Raw genomic sequence first — 13,556 nt, 5'->3', positions numbered from 1 at the left:
GGGCAGAGCCAAAAAGCAAACAGGCTGTCAGATGTTTCATTAACACACAGGAGAAACTCACTGCTGTGAGAAGCAAGGGAAGCACCATTTCTGATCTATTTCTTGCAGGTTTTTATGCGGAAGCAAAGGAGAATAATATAAATATAAATATATATATATAAAGTTGTATTTCTCAGGAAGGCTCCTGTTTGGGAGCACTTGACATGCAGTGAACAGGAGCTGGTGCTCAAACCCTTCAGCATGTGCTGGGTAAATAAACCCACTCCTTCCAAAAATACACAGATCCCATGAGTAGGCAAGGCAAGGAGACTGAAAGCCATTGCTCTGCCCACAGGAACAGCAGAGCAGCACTTCAAACAAACAGCCCCAGCCAGAGGCAAGCCCGGTGAGTCATGTGCTGGCAGGACATCCTCAGCTCTGAGAACAAGGCCATGGTGAGGCCACGCTGCCTCCCAGCCCTGGGATGGAAACAGGAATTCCTCCAGTGCAGGGCAATGCACCTTCCCAACTGCACAGGGTGAGGCACAAAGAGCAAAGTCTGTAAGCAGAACATGAGAAGCTACCACGGGTTGGTGGCTGCACCCCAAAAGAGACTCCAGCCCACTGAGGGTGCTGAATGTGGCAGGTCTGGGCGCTGTGCCGTGCAGAAGTTCTGCCTTAGCCCTTCAATCCTGCAGAAATGGGTGTTTGATCATTTTGTTATTGGTCATGGCACCCAGAATTTGGCCCTGTGCAGACACACAGGTCCTTTGGAAGGATTTGGTGAGCTGGAAAAAGGCTCTGTCTGATTAAGAAGATGCCTCAAATACAAGCAGACTCTTCCCCAGGCACTCAGCAAGGTGTCAGCCTCAGTACTTCCCAGGGCAAAACCATCCTCAGGCTGCCCTTGCTTCCCACCAACCCAATTCCATACAGAATTCAAGAAGCACAGCTGTTTCCCAACAGCTGGAGGCAGCAGGCAGCTGATTCCAGATGTGCACCTGGAGCTGCTGAGCTCCAGCTGAAACCACACCGAAATGTGCCCCCAAACACGTGATGTGCAGGATCTGGGTGATGCCCTCAGCACCTCCTTCAGTGCTTTCTGCTCAAAGACAAACATTTCTGGTTTTAGGGGACTATTTTAAAGCTTTCCAAAACCACACAGAGGTTCCTTTCATTTCAGAAGTCAGGCCAAGAAAATTCATGGCAATAAAGTGCTCTAGTAAGAAGATGAGTATCACTTCATTTATCCTAAACAATGGAACCAGGGGGGAAAAAAAATCTTCCATGACTGGTGATTAAATAATCCCTTCAAACCCTTAGGATTATTTCAGCACAGAACTAGCTCAGACTTGGGACAGAAACTGTGTAATTGCTAAATCTCTTCATCTGCAAGTCCCCCAAAGCACAAGAACCTCCCAAGAGAAGATCCAGGAGCAGATGAGGCTGGCCAGGAGGGACCTTGCAAAATCATATGGACAGAGATGTGCAGACAAAGCCAAACAACATTCCTGGATAATGGCAAGGATTTTTTCATTTTCTGAAAAGGAAAATTGAACATTTCTGGAGAGATTTGTTAAACTTTGACAGTGCCTGGAGACATTTTTCCCATGACAAAATTTCTACCCCAGTTTGACAGATTATTTTGCATGCAGTCCCAATGTATTTTTTAAATCTGAGCATAAAGTTAATATTTCTGCAAAGCTTCCCAGCAGCTGAATTTAAAGAAAAGAAGGATTTAAATGGGCATTTCTGGGGAGGGTGTGTCCCAGCCATGCTAATGAACAAAACAACTAACATCTGACCATTGTGTGAGTGCCAGAAAGACACTGTGCCCACTTCTGTTCTGCTCACACTCAACAGCCAGTTTTGCAGACTTGAGGGCCAAAATCCTTCTTTGGATATTTATCTTAGCCTTGCTGCAGGTCATGCAATAGACAAGTTTCTTCCAAATTAAAAAGATACAACTTCCAGATAGTTTCTCTAATTTGGGTAATTCAATTTTCATTTTTCCTAATATCTTGCCATGCAGGAAAGCCTGCTTTTCTTTCAGAAGGACATTAGCTGAATTACTTTTTAACATCTAGAAAACACAAACTGACACTCATTTCCTCTAAAATGTAGTTTTCTCTGCAGAAATCTTTTCTCCTACTTTCAGTTTGCAACACAAAGTATCAGAAGGTAGATGCTAAATAAATATGCAGATTAATGTGCCCAAAGTTGGTACTTGTCAATATCTAGAGTGGTCTGAATAATCATCAAAGGACTCCAAAGCAACTTTAGATGAGCCAATACAACTTTAGATAATTCTTCAATCACTTCCCCATTGCAGCAATGAACAAACCCACCATCTAAATGAAAAGAGAAAAAAGGTGCCATGGAATGACAAAAAGCTCTCACTTGCATTCATAATTCATTTGTTACTAATTCAGAGCAAGGAAAACCTTCCTTAACGTGGGATTTATGTTCTACTTCATTATGTTCTGCTTCATCCCTGTCTGTAAAAGGGCTCAAATGCTCTGATGAGCCACCAATGCAACAGCATAAAGAAAGGCAAGTGCCATTCCAGCTCCTAAACTCCTAATCTTGCCTGAAGATGGACAGATTTGATCCTTTCACGAGATTTCCTTGCAGTATTTCCTTGTGGGACCAACAAGAACATGGCCAAACACCCATTTCTGCAGGACTGAAGGGCTAAGGCAGAACCTGCTCCAGACACAGAGCACTGCACTGACCTGACAAGACCCAGACCTGCCACCTTCAGCACCCAAATTCAGCATCCCAAGGGCTGCAGTCTCTCTTGGGGTGCTGCCACCAACCTGTGGTAGCTTCTCATGTTCTCCTTGCAGACTTTGTACTTTGGGGCTCACCCATGTCAGTAGAAAGACCACCACTGCTACAGCCACAAACAGGCTATTTCACAATAAATGAAATAAATATTCTCCCTCCAGAAGCTACACTGGCCAAATCCTTCCATCCTCCAAAAAAGGAAACACACCTTCTACTGCTGAGAGCAGAAAGCCAGATCTTGGGAACAGAGGGAAACCTGTCTCTCTGGGTTTGATCTCCAGGGAGAGGCAGGCTGCAGAGCTGCTCACACAGCTGAGAGAGAGTGAAAACCAGCCCTGGGGAAAACACTCAGCCAAGAGAATAATCAACCAGAGGAGCAGAATCTCTTCAAACAACCAAACCTGTGTCAGCATGACTGAACCAGTCCTGCCCAGCACACCAGCAGAGAGGCACAGGGAGCCAAGAGCACAGAAGGCATCAAGAGCAGCAGGGTCCTCTCCAAGGTGCATATTAAAAGTCATGTTAACCAGCAGATTAATAAAATGCTTAGCAGATTTAGGTCAGGCTTAAGTCTCTGTGCAGTTTTATCATCTCCGTTAGAAGTGTTTCTATCTATGCACTGTTTTATTGTACATGGACACACATTCTGGAGAGCCAGGATAAAGACCTCTACATGCACTTCCCATACAGAAAAGAGGACAAATAACACACAAATACAGTCTAGTATTCATTATAGCAACTTTTTTTCTCAGAAATAATCTTTTTTATAACAATCCAGGTTTATCTCCACTAGTAATCAATCCTAACAGTGCAGTTCCACAGACAAAAATATGTAATTTCCCTGAGTTTTCTTTCATGCAACTGCACCTTCACCACTATTTCTTTACTGACTTTTTTTCCTTGTCAAGGTGCCACATAAATGACCAGCAACATGAATTAACTTCCAAACCAGCTGGGTGCTCAGCTTGAATCAGAATTCTGCATCTAAGTAACATGATCCCCAAGAATGCCAAACATTGATCAGGGCTGTTTGGAAATGCATTACTAACAGGGGCTGTTCTTCCAATCCCCTTGGACAGGCTGGACTCTGACATCTAAAGCACCACCAAAACTTACAAGGAGAGTAAAGAATAAAAATAGGAGTGGGAAAAGGAGGCATCTTACCTTTTTCATTATAGAATATGGAGATGATTTTATGCCTGGGTTTCCTCTCTTCTGGGACAGAGGGCAGGGGTTTAAAGCTGTTGTTGGTTGGTAACTGGTCTTTGCCCCCTGCACTGAAGATAGCGCTGCTCATGCGGACAGGAGGGGCAGGGGGCTTGTCTTCCAGCTCTCCGTTGTCAGACATGGTTCTCAATAGCTAGGGGAAGCCCTGGAAGAGAAAAAAAAATGGGATTTGAACACAGGAAAAGAGCATGGAGTACATGAATGTACCATTCCTTCTGCTGGCACAGGGGAAGGAGGCGTGAATTCAACTCTGAGGAACGCAGACGCTGCCGCCTCCACCAAAGGAAGCAAATCCCTTCCTCATTCCCACTTCTGGGCCACCCATTCATTTGTGCCAGCAGCAGCATTTGTGGGATGGAGCCACAAACATTTCCAGTGATAAAAGTAACCCAGACCAAATGAACAACTCCAAATCTGGTTCTGTTCACACAAAGTACAGCATCCTTTGGGGGTAGCTCTAGTCCAAAAAGCTTCATGCTCTAGTACCAAACAGCTCTGAAAGCCTTCCCTTCTTGTCATTTATCAGACAAAGGAACAGATTATGTTTGTAAGTCATAATTCAGGTCACTATCCACATTAAGTGGCACTCAAAACATCTCTACCCAAGTCACACAGCCTACATTAAAGAGCTCAGCACTGAGATCCACAGGACCCACTTCTGAATGAGGCTTGCTTTGCTTCCCCACTCGGCGCCAAACTTTCTCCACTTGCAGAAAATAACACATAGTATCACCACAATCCCCTGAATCCTCAACAAAAACATGAGTGAGAACACGGGACAAACAGCTGCTGGAGCTGCAACCACAGCACAATAAAACATCTACGTGACACATTCCCCATTCAGAAAGATCTCTGCTAACATTTCCTCCCTCCTTGGAGTATTTCAGGGATTTTTGTTCTGATCACCAGGAAACAGGCAGCCTGTGTGCTACAGAGTAAAGAGCACAAAGAAAGATGTACAGAAAATACTTCTCAATGACAGGTAACAAACAGTAACAAATGTACCCTCAGTTCCTCTGTTCCCTCAAATGACAAGCTACCTCTTTGGGACAGGAGCCAACACATCTTTGTGTTGACTTCCTTCTCCTCTCACAACAGTTGGAGAGGGAAATGGGAATTTCACTGGGAAATGAATGGCCTCCTGGTGCCCACCAGCTTCCCCATCACATCTCAAGGCATGACTCACATGATCAGTGCCACTGACGAGAGCCACAGCAAGGCAGTGCCATCCCCTGGCAGTTACTGTGCTCCAAACAGCACAACACCTGCATCCTGCCCAGCAGCACAGCTACAACAACGTGGGCTGTCATTCCCTGCCATCTCACAGGCTGCCTGAATGCTGCCAAACCCCAACAGAGACACACAAGTCAGGCCAGCAGCCTGGACTGGAGCAGCACTCTGGTTTATGTTGTGAAGCTCAAGGAGATTAACAATAATTATTCCCATAAATGACCATGAGAGAATGTAATTTCTGTAATATATCATCAGAGGCACCAGCAGCACAATGTTCTGGCAGAACAGCAGAAACTGGACGTGTGCTGGTTGCTCCATGGCTTGGAGGGCAGGAGGAAGAGCACTCCAAGCTGCGCAGCACCCACCTGCAGAGCCCTGCCTCGGAGCCTTCTCTGCTGATGGATTACAAACAGACCTGCCACCTGAACGTGGCTGCAGGGATGCACCTGTGAACCAGGCACAGCTGGCCTGCAAGCAAAGCTGAGTTAATACAAGAAATAACAATTAATGATTTTCAAGTGTATCCACAGCAAAGAAGAAGACAAGGCTGTCAGCATGGAAACAGATTAGAAAAAATACATGAAAAATTTTGTAAGCTAGACTATGCGCCTAAGTAGATGTGTACAGGTGTCTTATTAAATTTCTGTCAAACTTTTGCCAATTATATTGATGCAAATTGCTTTATACCAATTAATATAATAAGTTATTGTGATGTAGTTAATGACTTAAGATCACACTTTTTATTAAGAGTATATAAGCTAAAGAACACACAGAATAAAAAACCTTTTTCTTCTTAAACCCTGACCACGTGTGTGTGGCACATCCAACCTGACAGTAACACCACCACTCTTCCAAATCAACTTACTGATTGCTATTTCAGGTGTTGCAAGCTATCTGCAAGATTTTCTTGTTTTCCACCATAATATGGGGTACAAAAATTAAGTATCCTGCAATCCAACAGCAGGCCTGAGCAGCCAACCCACAGGGATTTTAATTGCAAATGCTTCCCTTACAAGACACTGCAGCAAGGACATGCCACCCATTTGAGATGTATAAATCAATTAAGGTATTTCCTTTATTAACATATAATAGAGGCACCAAATCAAACTGATATATTCATATATATGTATATATTCCTATACATATATATGCATATGTGTATTTTTATATATTCATATATGTATTTTTATATATTCATATATATATAAATATATATATTTGTATATATAGATATATATTCAAGTTGAGTTTGGAGTGATGGTAATACAGGGAACCATAATCTATGTCACTTCTGTGAATCAAAACTCAGAAAAAAGGTGGATATAGGATCATTAGGTATCCAAATGGGGACAGGTAAAACAAAAAATGTCTTCTTTGCAGCAAATGCAATCAGACAGCCAAATAAACCATAGCAGGTAAATAAGTGCATCACATAACTTGTATGCCCAAATGGTATACTGGGCAAAGAAAACAACATCAAGAGTGGCCTTTTGTATTTTTCTAAAGCAAACCCTATTATTTCCCTAATCTGAGCAGTGTTTCTGAGGTGTCTGATAAGGGCAAGAGCAGGATGCAAGGATAAACAACTCACCTGCACCTGAAACTGGACAAGAACAGACTTGGCACTCCAAACCCACAGCAGTTCCCCACACACTCCCTTAGAGAGGCCAGTCACTAAACTAACAACACTGCCATGTGATATTCAGACTACAAATTTAAAAAAACAAAAAAGAAACACGCCAAAAAAAAAATCAACCAACTGCGCTTCTGCTGTTGTAATTTTAAAATCAAATTCTCACTCTAGTAAAAATCCTTCCTTTTCAGTGACAAGCAGCTCATCACATACTCAATCTTGAGCCAAAACATATTATTCCTTAGTATCTTGTGTGCTCAAGAGAAATAACAAGTTGGAAGGAAGGATATGGAAATCCAAATTTATTACAGGAGGAAATCAGCGCTCCAAGGAACTGGTGTAGAGCATCTGAGCAGAACCCTGAGAGCTGCAGCTCTGATCAGCTGCTGACTGTCCAAGTGCTCACAGAGATCCTTGACCTTGCCCAAAGTACAGCCCAGGAGCTCAGGGAAAGCAGAAAAACAACCTGCGGGGCTGGTAGAGCAAACTGCAGTGACACAAAGAGCTCAGGCATCAGCTTCCCACCTCAAGGACTGCCTCCAGCACCAAAACCCTTCCAGCTCACTCAATCTGTGGTCTAGGAAAACCTCAGCTGCAAGGAACAATTTAAACTGTGATTTATTTAACAAGACATGGTAGAATTTCTGAGTGGCCATTTCAAAGATCATTAATAAAATTAAGTGCTGAATTCAAACCTAGTTTGCACAAAGGTCCATTTCAAAGCTTTCAATTAATCATTTAAATAAATGACAACAGATCCACTCAGGCCAAGAACATCATGAAGCACAGTTCTGATTCTTCAGTCACCATGGGAAGTGAAAAATCAATCATTTTGTCCAGGTTCAAATCCAAAGAGCCCTCTTTCTTCTGCACTCAGCTGAAGAGGAGAGCAGTTCCCATCTCCTTTATCCTTATCCTGCCTTTATCATGCAAGGAAAGTTTCCACAGTGTCAGGAAGCTCTTGGAAATGGCTACAGAGGTTTGGCATTATAGACAATGACTGGAGCAGGGATTGAAAAATGGAAAAAAATTAAAAGAAGAGTGTAAACACCCCCAAAGCTCTGTTTCTGCTCTCTCCAAAAGAGAAGGAGCCTGTTCAGAGCAGCAGCCAGACAGAATCACTCCTGCACCATCACCCACTGCCTGCCCTGCTGATCTGCAGGGAATTGCAAAGACATGGGGAATTTTTTTCCAGTGCCTGCCAGGAATCTGTAACCCAGCAAAGGGGATGTCAGGCTCATATTTCTCTGACACAATCAGACAACACAAGTAATGATGGGTTTTTTAGCTTGGCTGAAAGACATTTTCTCAAATAGTTAACCTGAATTTGAGCAGCCCTACAAAAATATGCTAAAGGTAATACAAGGAAGAGGGATTCACTTTCATCTTTGCCAGTGGAGGAAATGCCAGTAATAATAATGTGTTCAAGCACATCAGCAGCTCCCCCACAACCACTACTCACACTACATTTAGTACAAGAACTAGAAAGCAATGGATTGAACCACAGAGACAAGCTGAGAAGCTGCAAATAACACTTAACTACAGCCTTCAGACAGGTTCAGTCCCACCACAGGACACAACTGCAGCCCAAAATGACAGACAAAAAAAGCTAAAAGCTTTTCTCCCCACAGTTCTGCTGCTTAACCCACAAACACAGTCACAGGTGCCAGTGCTGGTGACCACAGGGCTCTGATTATCAGTCCTCATCCCCAGTACAGGACACTCCTTCCTCCTTTGGACAAAAGTTTCTTGCCCTGCACTGGGGCAGTGAAAATGAAGTGCTCTCTCCATTCTACACAGCCAAAGAACGAATGTGCTCTTCTGCAGAGGCAGCAGAGAGGGTCCAGAAGGGTCTGGGTGTCCTGAATCCCTCACCACCAACACTTGGAGAAGCTGGAGAAGTTCCTCACAACTGCAACTCCTCTCTCCCATCAGATCATTGAGTCCAACAGTTAACTCAGCACCATTAACCTCCCCACCCTTGCCCAGAGAGGCTGAGGCAAGACAAGCACAGGGAGCTCCTGGTGTGGCTGAACCCACCTCTGGTCCCCTCCCAGCCCCTGCAGGGACCTGCCCACCACGTTCACATGCTCCAAGTTTCATTTTTACAATCTACATCCTGCTGCTCGCTGTCTTTCCTCTTTTGGGGATGGAAAGGGCCCCAAAACCCAAGGTCAAGGACAGGTCACAGGAGAGAGACAGCCACTCCTGTCCCTGGTGGGAAAACACCCAGAGAAACGTAACCCTGCCAGCGAGTAAAAGCCGAAGTGAGGCTTGGGCAGCGCTCTCACAAAGCTGACAAACACACACTGCTGCAGCATGTCATGAATGCTTTGGCTTTGACTTGCCCTTTTTTGTTGTTTGTCCCCCCCAGTTCCCGTTGTGTGAGCATAAAGCTGGCTGCTTCCTGAAGGACTTCCTAAGCACGGCTCTGGTGCCAGCCCAGCTCCCTCGTGATGGGGATGGAGCCTGACACGCACTCCCATCCCAGCTGAAGCTCTGGGCTGCCCTTCAGCCCCCCTGACTCTGGAAAAAAACAAACATTTTTCTTCTCCAACTTGGCTTGCAGACAAGGAAAGGAAATAAAAGGAAAATTGAATAAAAGGATGAAAGGAAATAAAACAAAATAGAAATCAATCATTCTGCTATTAGTGCACACTCACATTTTCCCTGGAGCAGTTGTATTTGAGCAGATTCAGTTTTAAATCTGGATTACAGTGCACTCACATGAGCTTTACAAAGCCCTGAGCAGGGGTAGGAAGATGGCACCATGTGCCAAACCAAACAGCTGGTGTAGGAAGTTCTCACACCACAATGACCTGAATTTGTCTTCTTAAAATGTTCAAATTAATGTATTTGAGCAGTCTAGGCTGCACCTGTATTTCACTGCCTGGGATGCAATGCAGAACTACACCAGGCTACTGCTTGGAAAAAGAAACCAAAACAAAACAGATCCACATTAGAGCTGCGTGATAACATGTCCCTAAATTCCTGCTGCTGGCACACAGTACTGTGCTTTACACTGCCACTGATCTCTGAGCAGAATCAGTGAAATGCATCAAATAAATCTGCCAGAGGAGCCTCAGAGGACTGCAAACTGAACTCAGCTCTTCACTGCAGGTAAATATTACTCAGCTCATTCACTATCAGCAGCACAACACAGGAGGAGCAGCACAAACATCACATTTAAGTCCATTTGGCAAAACGGAGGAGTAACAAGTTTGAGGCTATTAAGGCATTAAGAAACAACCACTTTGCTTTTAATGTGCCACTACAGCTGCAGGACACTTTTGGGACAACACCTGAAACACTTGAGCCACGCACACAGCTTGAAGGCAACACAGCAAAACTGCCTGTGGCCTGAGAGAAGGAACTGAAGAAAAGAGAACAGAAATGAAGGAAGGGCTGCTGGTGGGTGCAGTCCCTGCAGAGGACACCAGGGCTCCACTGCAGATCTCCGGGCAGAGCCTTCACCACTGCCCCGGGGGCCTCATGGGGCCACTGGCCACACTTGTCACTGCATCAGGGACAGCCACAGCAGAGGAAAAGAGCAAAGGAGGCGTCCGGGAAAGAAATCTCCAGGGCAGAAGGCGTCACATGAAAAGGAGCACAGAACAACACAAGAGCTGGTGTGTGATGCTCCAAGGGAAGACTGGAGTGGCAAAGCAGATTTAAGGTAGTCATGTCCCACTCTGGCTTTATATCATAAAAATCCTTGCTGAAAATGCCTAGAGACTCATTCTCATCCCCCCCAGGCCTCCAGTGGTTTTGGTAGTTTGCCTAAACACAGCCTCCCCACACCACCGCCTCCTAATACCTGAAAATCACCACACTGGAAGAGAGGAGACTTGACGCTTCATTATTCTGGAAAAGAGGTGCAGTTTTAAAGTGGAGACTGGAGGGATCCTTACTTCATCAGGTATTCGATTTTCTTCGATCAAACAGATTTTGGTGTCCAAAAGCAAAATGAAAAATCTCCATGGGTATTCTTCTTTTCTCCCTGCACCCCTCCTTTTTTTTTCAAAGGCTCCTGTTGAGCAATAGATTTCCTGTGATTAGCTCACTTAGTGCTGATTATAGCTCACTTCCTCCCAGGGATTAGCAGAAAGCAGCTTTCTGACAAGTTTTTATTCAGATGGTGCTACCTAGCCACAGCTTCCTGCCCCATCACTAACAGCCTCTTAGTTCAGCAGCTCGAAATTATTTCACTGCTGCAGAAAAATTCACAAAAGCAGCACATCTCAGACTGTCTTCTCCATGAAAAACAAAACAAGTCTTTTGGGATGTCTAGCTTTCCAACTTGAAGCATTTGGATCCACGAGATTTATTTAATCAGCTCCAAAAAGGAGTTTTCTGGAACAGAATGAGACTACCTTCAGAGACTGAAAATACTTATCTCATCATTTCAACTGAGAAAACCGTGCAAAAAAAAAAACCCAGCAGAGGCAGACAAAGAATTGCTTTCTTGCAGACTTGGCAAACATAATCCTAGATCTTCTGCCTGCCAAGAGAGGACTCGTGCAAAAGCACGGAGAAGAGTAACTGTGAGAGTGGCCAGGAAGAGGCAGAGGGATCATCTGTTCCACCTACGGTTATTGGAAACAGCCGCGGATGCTCAGAGCCAGCCCTCTGGAAAAGCAGGTACCCACTTCCATGGGATGTGCTGGAACCTCTCCTTCCAGCTTTAGGGGGTCTCAGAAAAGAGGATTTGGTCAATGCCAAACCACACACCCGTGAAAACTGAGTTATTTTTATTTAGTTTTCTTTATAGGGAGTGCAGAGGAACCTACGCTGACCTAAAACCCTCCGACCAAGCTCAGATTTACAACCACAAACAGGCAAGACACTCACTCTTCAAATGATGCAGCTAAGAGAACAGCTGAAAAAAACCCAGAAATAAAAAATATCTGAGCCAAACCAACTTGTCATTAAGATTTACAAAGGGACACAGCAAGCAAATCAACTACCATGAAGTTTATAAACAGGTCAGGTCCCTCCTTGCCTCAGCAAGACACTCACTCTTCAAATGATGCAGTTAAGAGAACTGCATCATTGAGAACTGCATTCTGGGCAGAAAAAAGGCCCAGAAATAAAAAATATCTGAGCCAAACCAATTTATCTTTAAGATTTACAAAGGAACACAGTAACCAAACTAAACTACCATGAAGTTTATAAACAGGTCGAGTCCCTCCTTGCCTCAGCAAGACACTCACTCTTCAAACGATGCAGTTAAGAGAACAGCTGAAAAAAACCCCAGAAATAAAAATATCTGAACCAAACCAATTTATCTTTAAGATTTACAAAGGAACACAGTAACCAAACCAACTACCAATGGTATAACCTGATTATAAACTATATGAAGTTTATAATCAGATCAGGTCCCTCCCTTGCCTCTTCCCTTTACTGCTACAGAGGAAACACATAATATTACCACTCCTAACAAGGGTGCAGGAGAACCTCAGCCTGGCCTGACAAAATCCAACTGGATGACACACAGAACATACCCAACTAAATTCTTTCCAATTTGTCTTTTTCCAACCCATTAATTTCCTTAGGATTTTTGCTGAGTCACACAAACAGAAGGAAAACACAGCACAAACAACTGTTAATTGCCAAGTGATAAAGAGATTTAGGGGAAAAAAGAAGATAAAAATCATAGTTGAGCGGAAGGAATAAAAAAAGCAGAGAGGAAATTATCTTTAGAACAGAAAAAGGAATAGCCAAAACTGTAATAAATGTGCTTATCATGAACTGAGTTACACACGACAAATGTGTAATGAGGGGTATTTGAAAGGGTTCCTAAGCTTTCCTAAAGGAAAATATTCTTCAAACCCACTGCCGAAGTCCATTACAACCTGAAGCAATTATTGACTCCATAAAGCAGATGTGCAAAGTCTTGCACCAAAAATGAGTGACCAGACTGCAAAAATGTCATTTTTGAAATCAAAAAGGGATCTCAGTCTTTTGAGGAGGATCACGGCTGAAAAAAATAAACAGGGAAAATCTGAGTTGGCCCAGATGTGCAAGAGTCCTGGTAAAAACCAGTAAGTTATTAGCTATTAGTAATAGCAAATTAATGATGTTTGGGTCACTGAAAACTGGGGCCACCTGTGAGCAGTGATTCATCTTCACCTTGTCCCCTGAACCCTGCAGAGCACCCAACGCCCACCCGAGTCATCACTTCTGCTTCATGAAACAAATGTGGCTCTGCTGAACTGTGGTGCCATTTCACCACCAGCAAACCAGGAACCTCTTCTCTGCTTTACTGCCTCTGAAAGACCTCAAACACCACAGGTGACAGCACCAGATGGGCCTCAGAAGTGATTTCCCTGATTTCCCCTAAATGTGGCAGGAAAACTCACTTTGGAAGGCAGCTGATGAGAGCAGCACACAGACACAAGGCAGAGGGATGTGCTGATGGACACAAACACCAATCTCACCTTTCTCTGAGGCAGCCCTTGAAGGAATACAGAGATCTGAGGAGCCTGGTGGAGGAGGAATGAAACCAGAGGGATCCAAGGGATCCATTCCCAGCCTGTGCCCCAGGGCTGGGGAGCTGCCTCCTACCCACCAAATTCAGGCCACGCTCTGTTTTATCCAGCCCGCAGCCAGAGTTTTCCTTCAAGGAACCATTGTGCAAAGATGCATCATGATAACACGTGCTCCAAGGTGTTTGAACCAGCCTGTTCAGCAA

At 44.2% G+C, this 13,556-nt stretch overlaps 1 protein-coding gene across 3 annotated transcripts in view; it reads right to left on the bottom strand.

The window, feature by feature from the left end:
* The window catches only part of PAK2 (p21 (RAC1) activated kinase 2), a 46,905-nt gene that overhangs the window by 21,299 nt on the left and 12,050 nt on the right, over positions 1 to 13,556 (bottom strand). For 2 of the 3 annotated variants that reach the window (XM_063166640.1, XM_063166641.1), the window contains exon 2: positions 3,934 to 4,141. In XM_063166640.1, coding sequence (XP_063022710.1) covers positions 3,934 to 4,117 — 184 coding nt within the window. In that variant the 5' untranslated portion in view covers positions 4,118 to 4,141. Of the gene's footprint in view, positions 1 to 3,933; positions 4,142 to 10,679; positions 10,831 to 13,556 lie in introns of those variants that run through there. The other variant, XM_063166642.1, reaches the window with a different exon arrangement.

The sequence above is a fragment of the Melospiza melodia genome, chromosome 12 (genome assembly GCF_035770615.1).
Source record: "Melospiza melodia melodia isolate bMelMel2 chromosome 12, bMelMel2.pri, whole genome shotgun sequence".
Taxonomy (NCBI): Eukaryota; Metazoa; Chordata; class Aves; order Passeriformes; family Passerellidae; genus Melospiza; species Melospiza melodia.
Note: the sequence above shows the minus strand (reverse complement) of the source record. Positions and strands in the feature narration are given on the sequence as shown.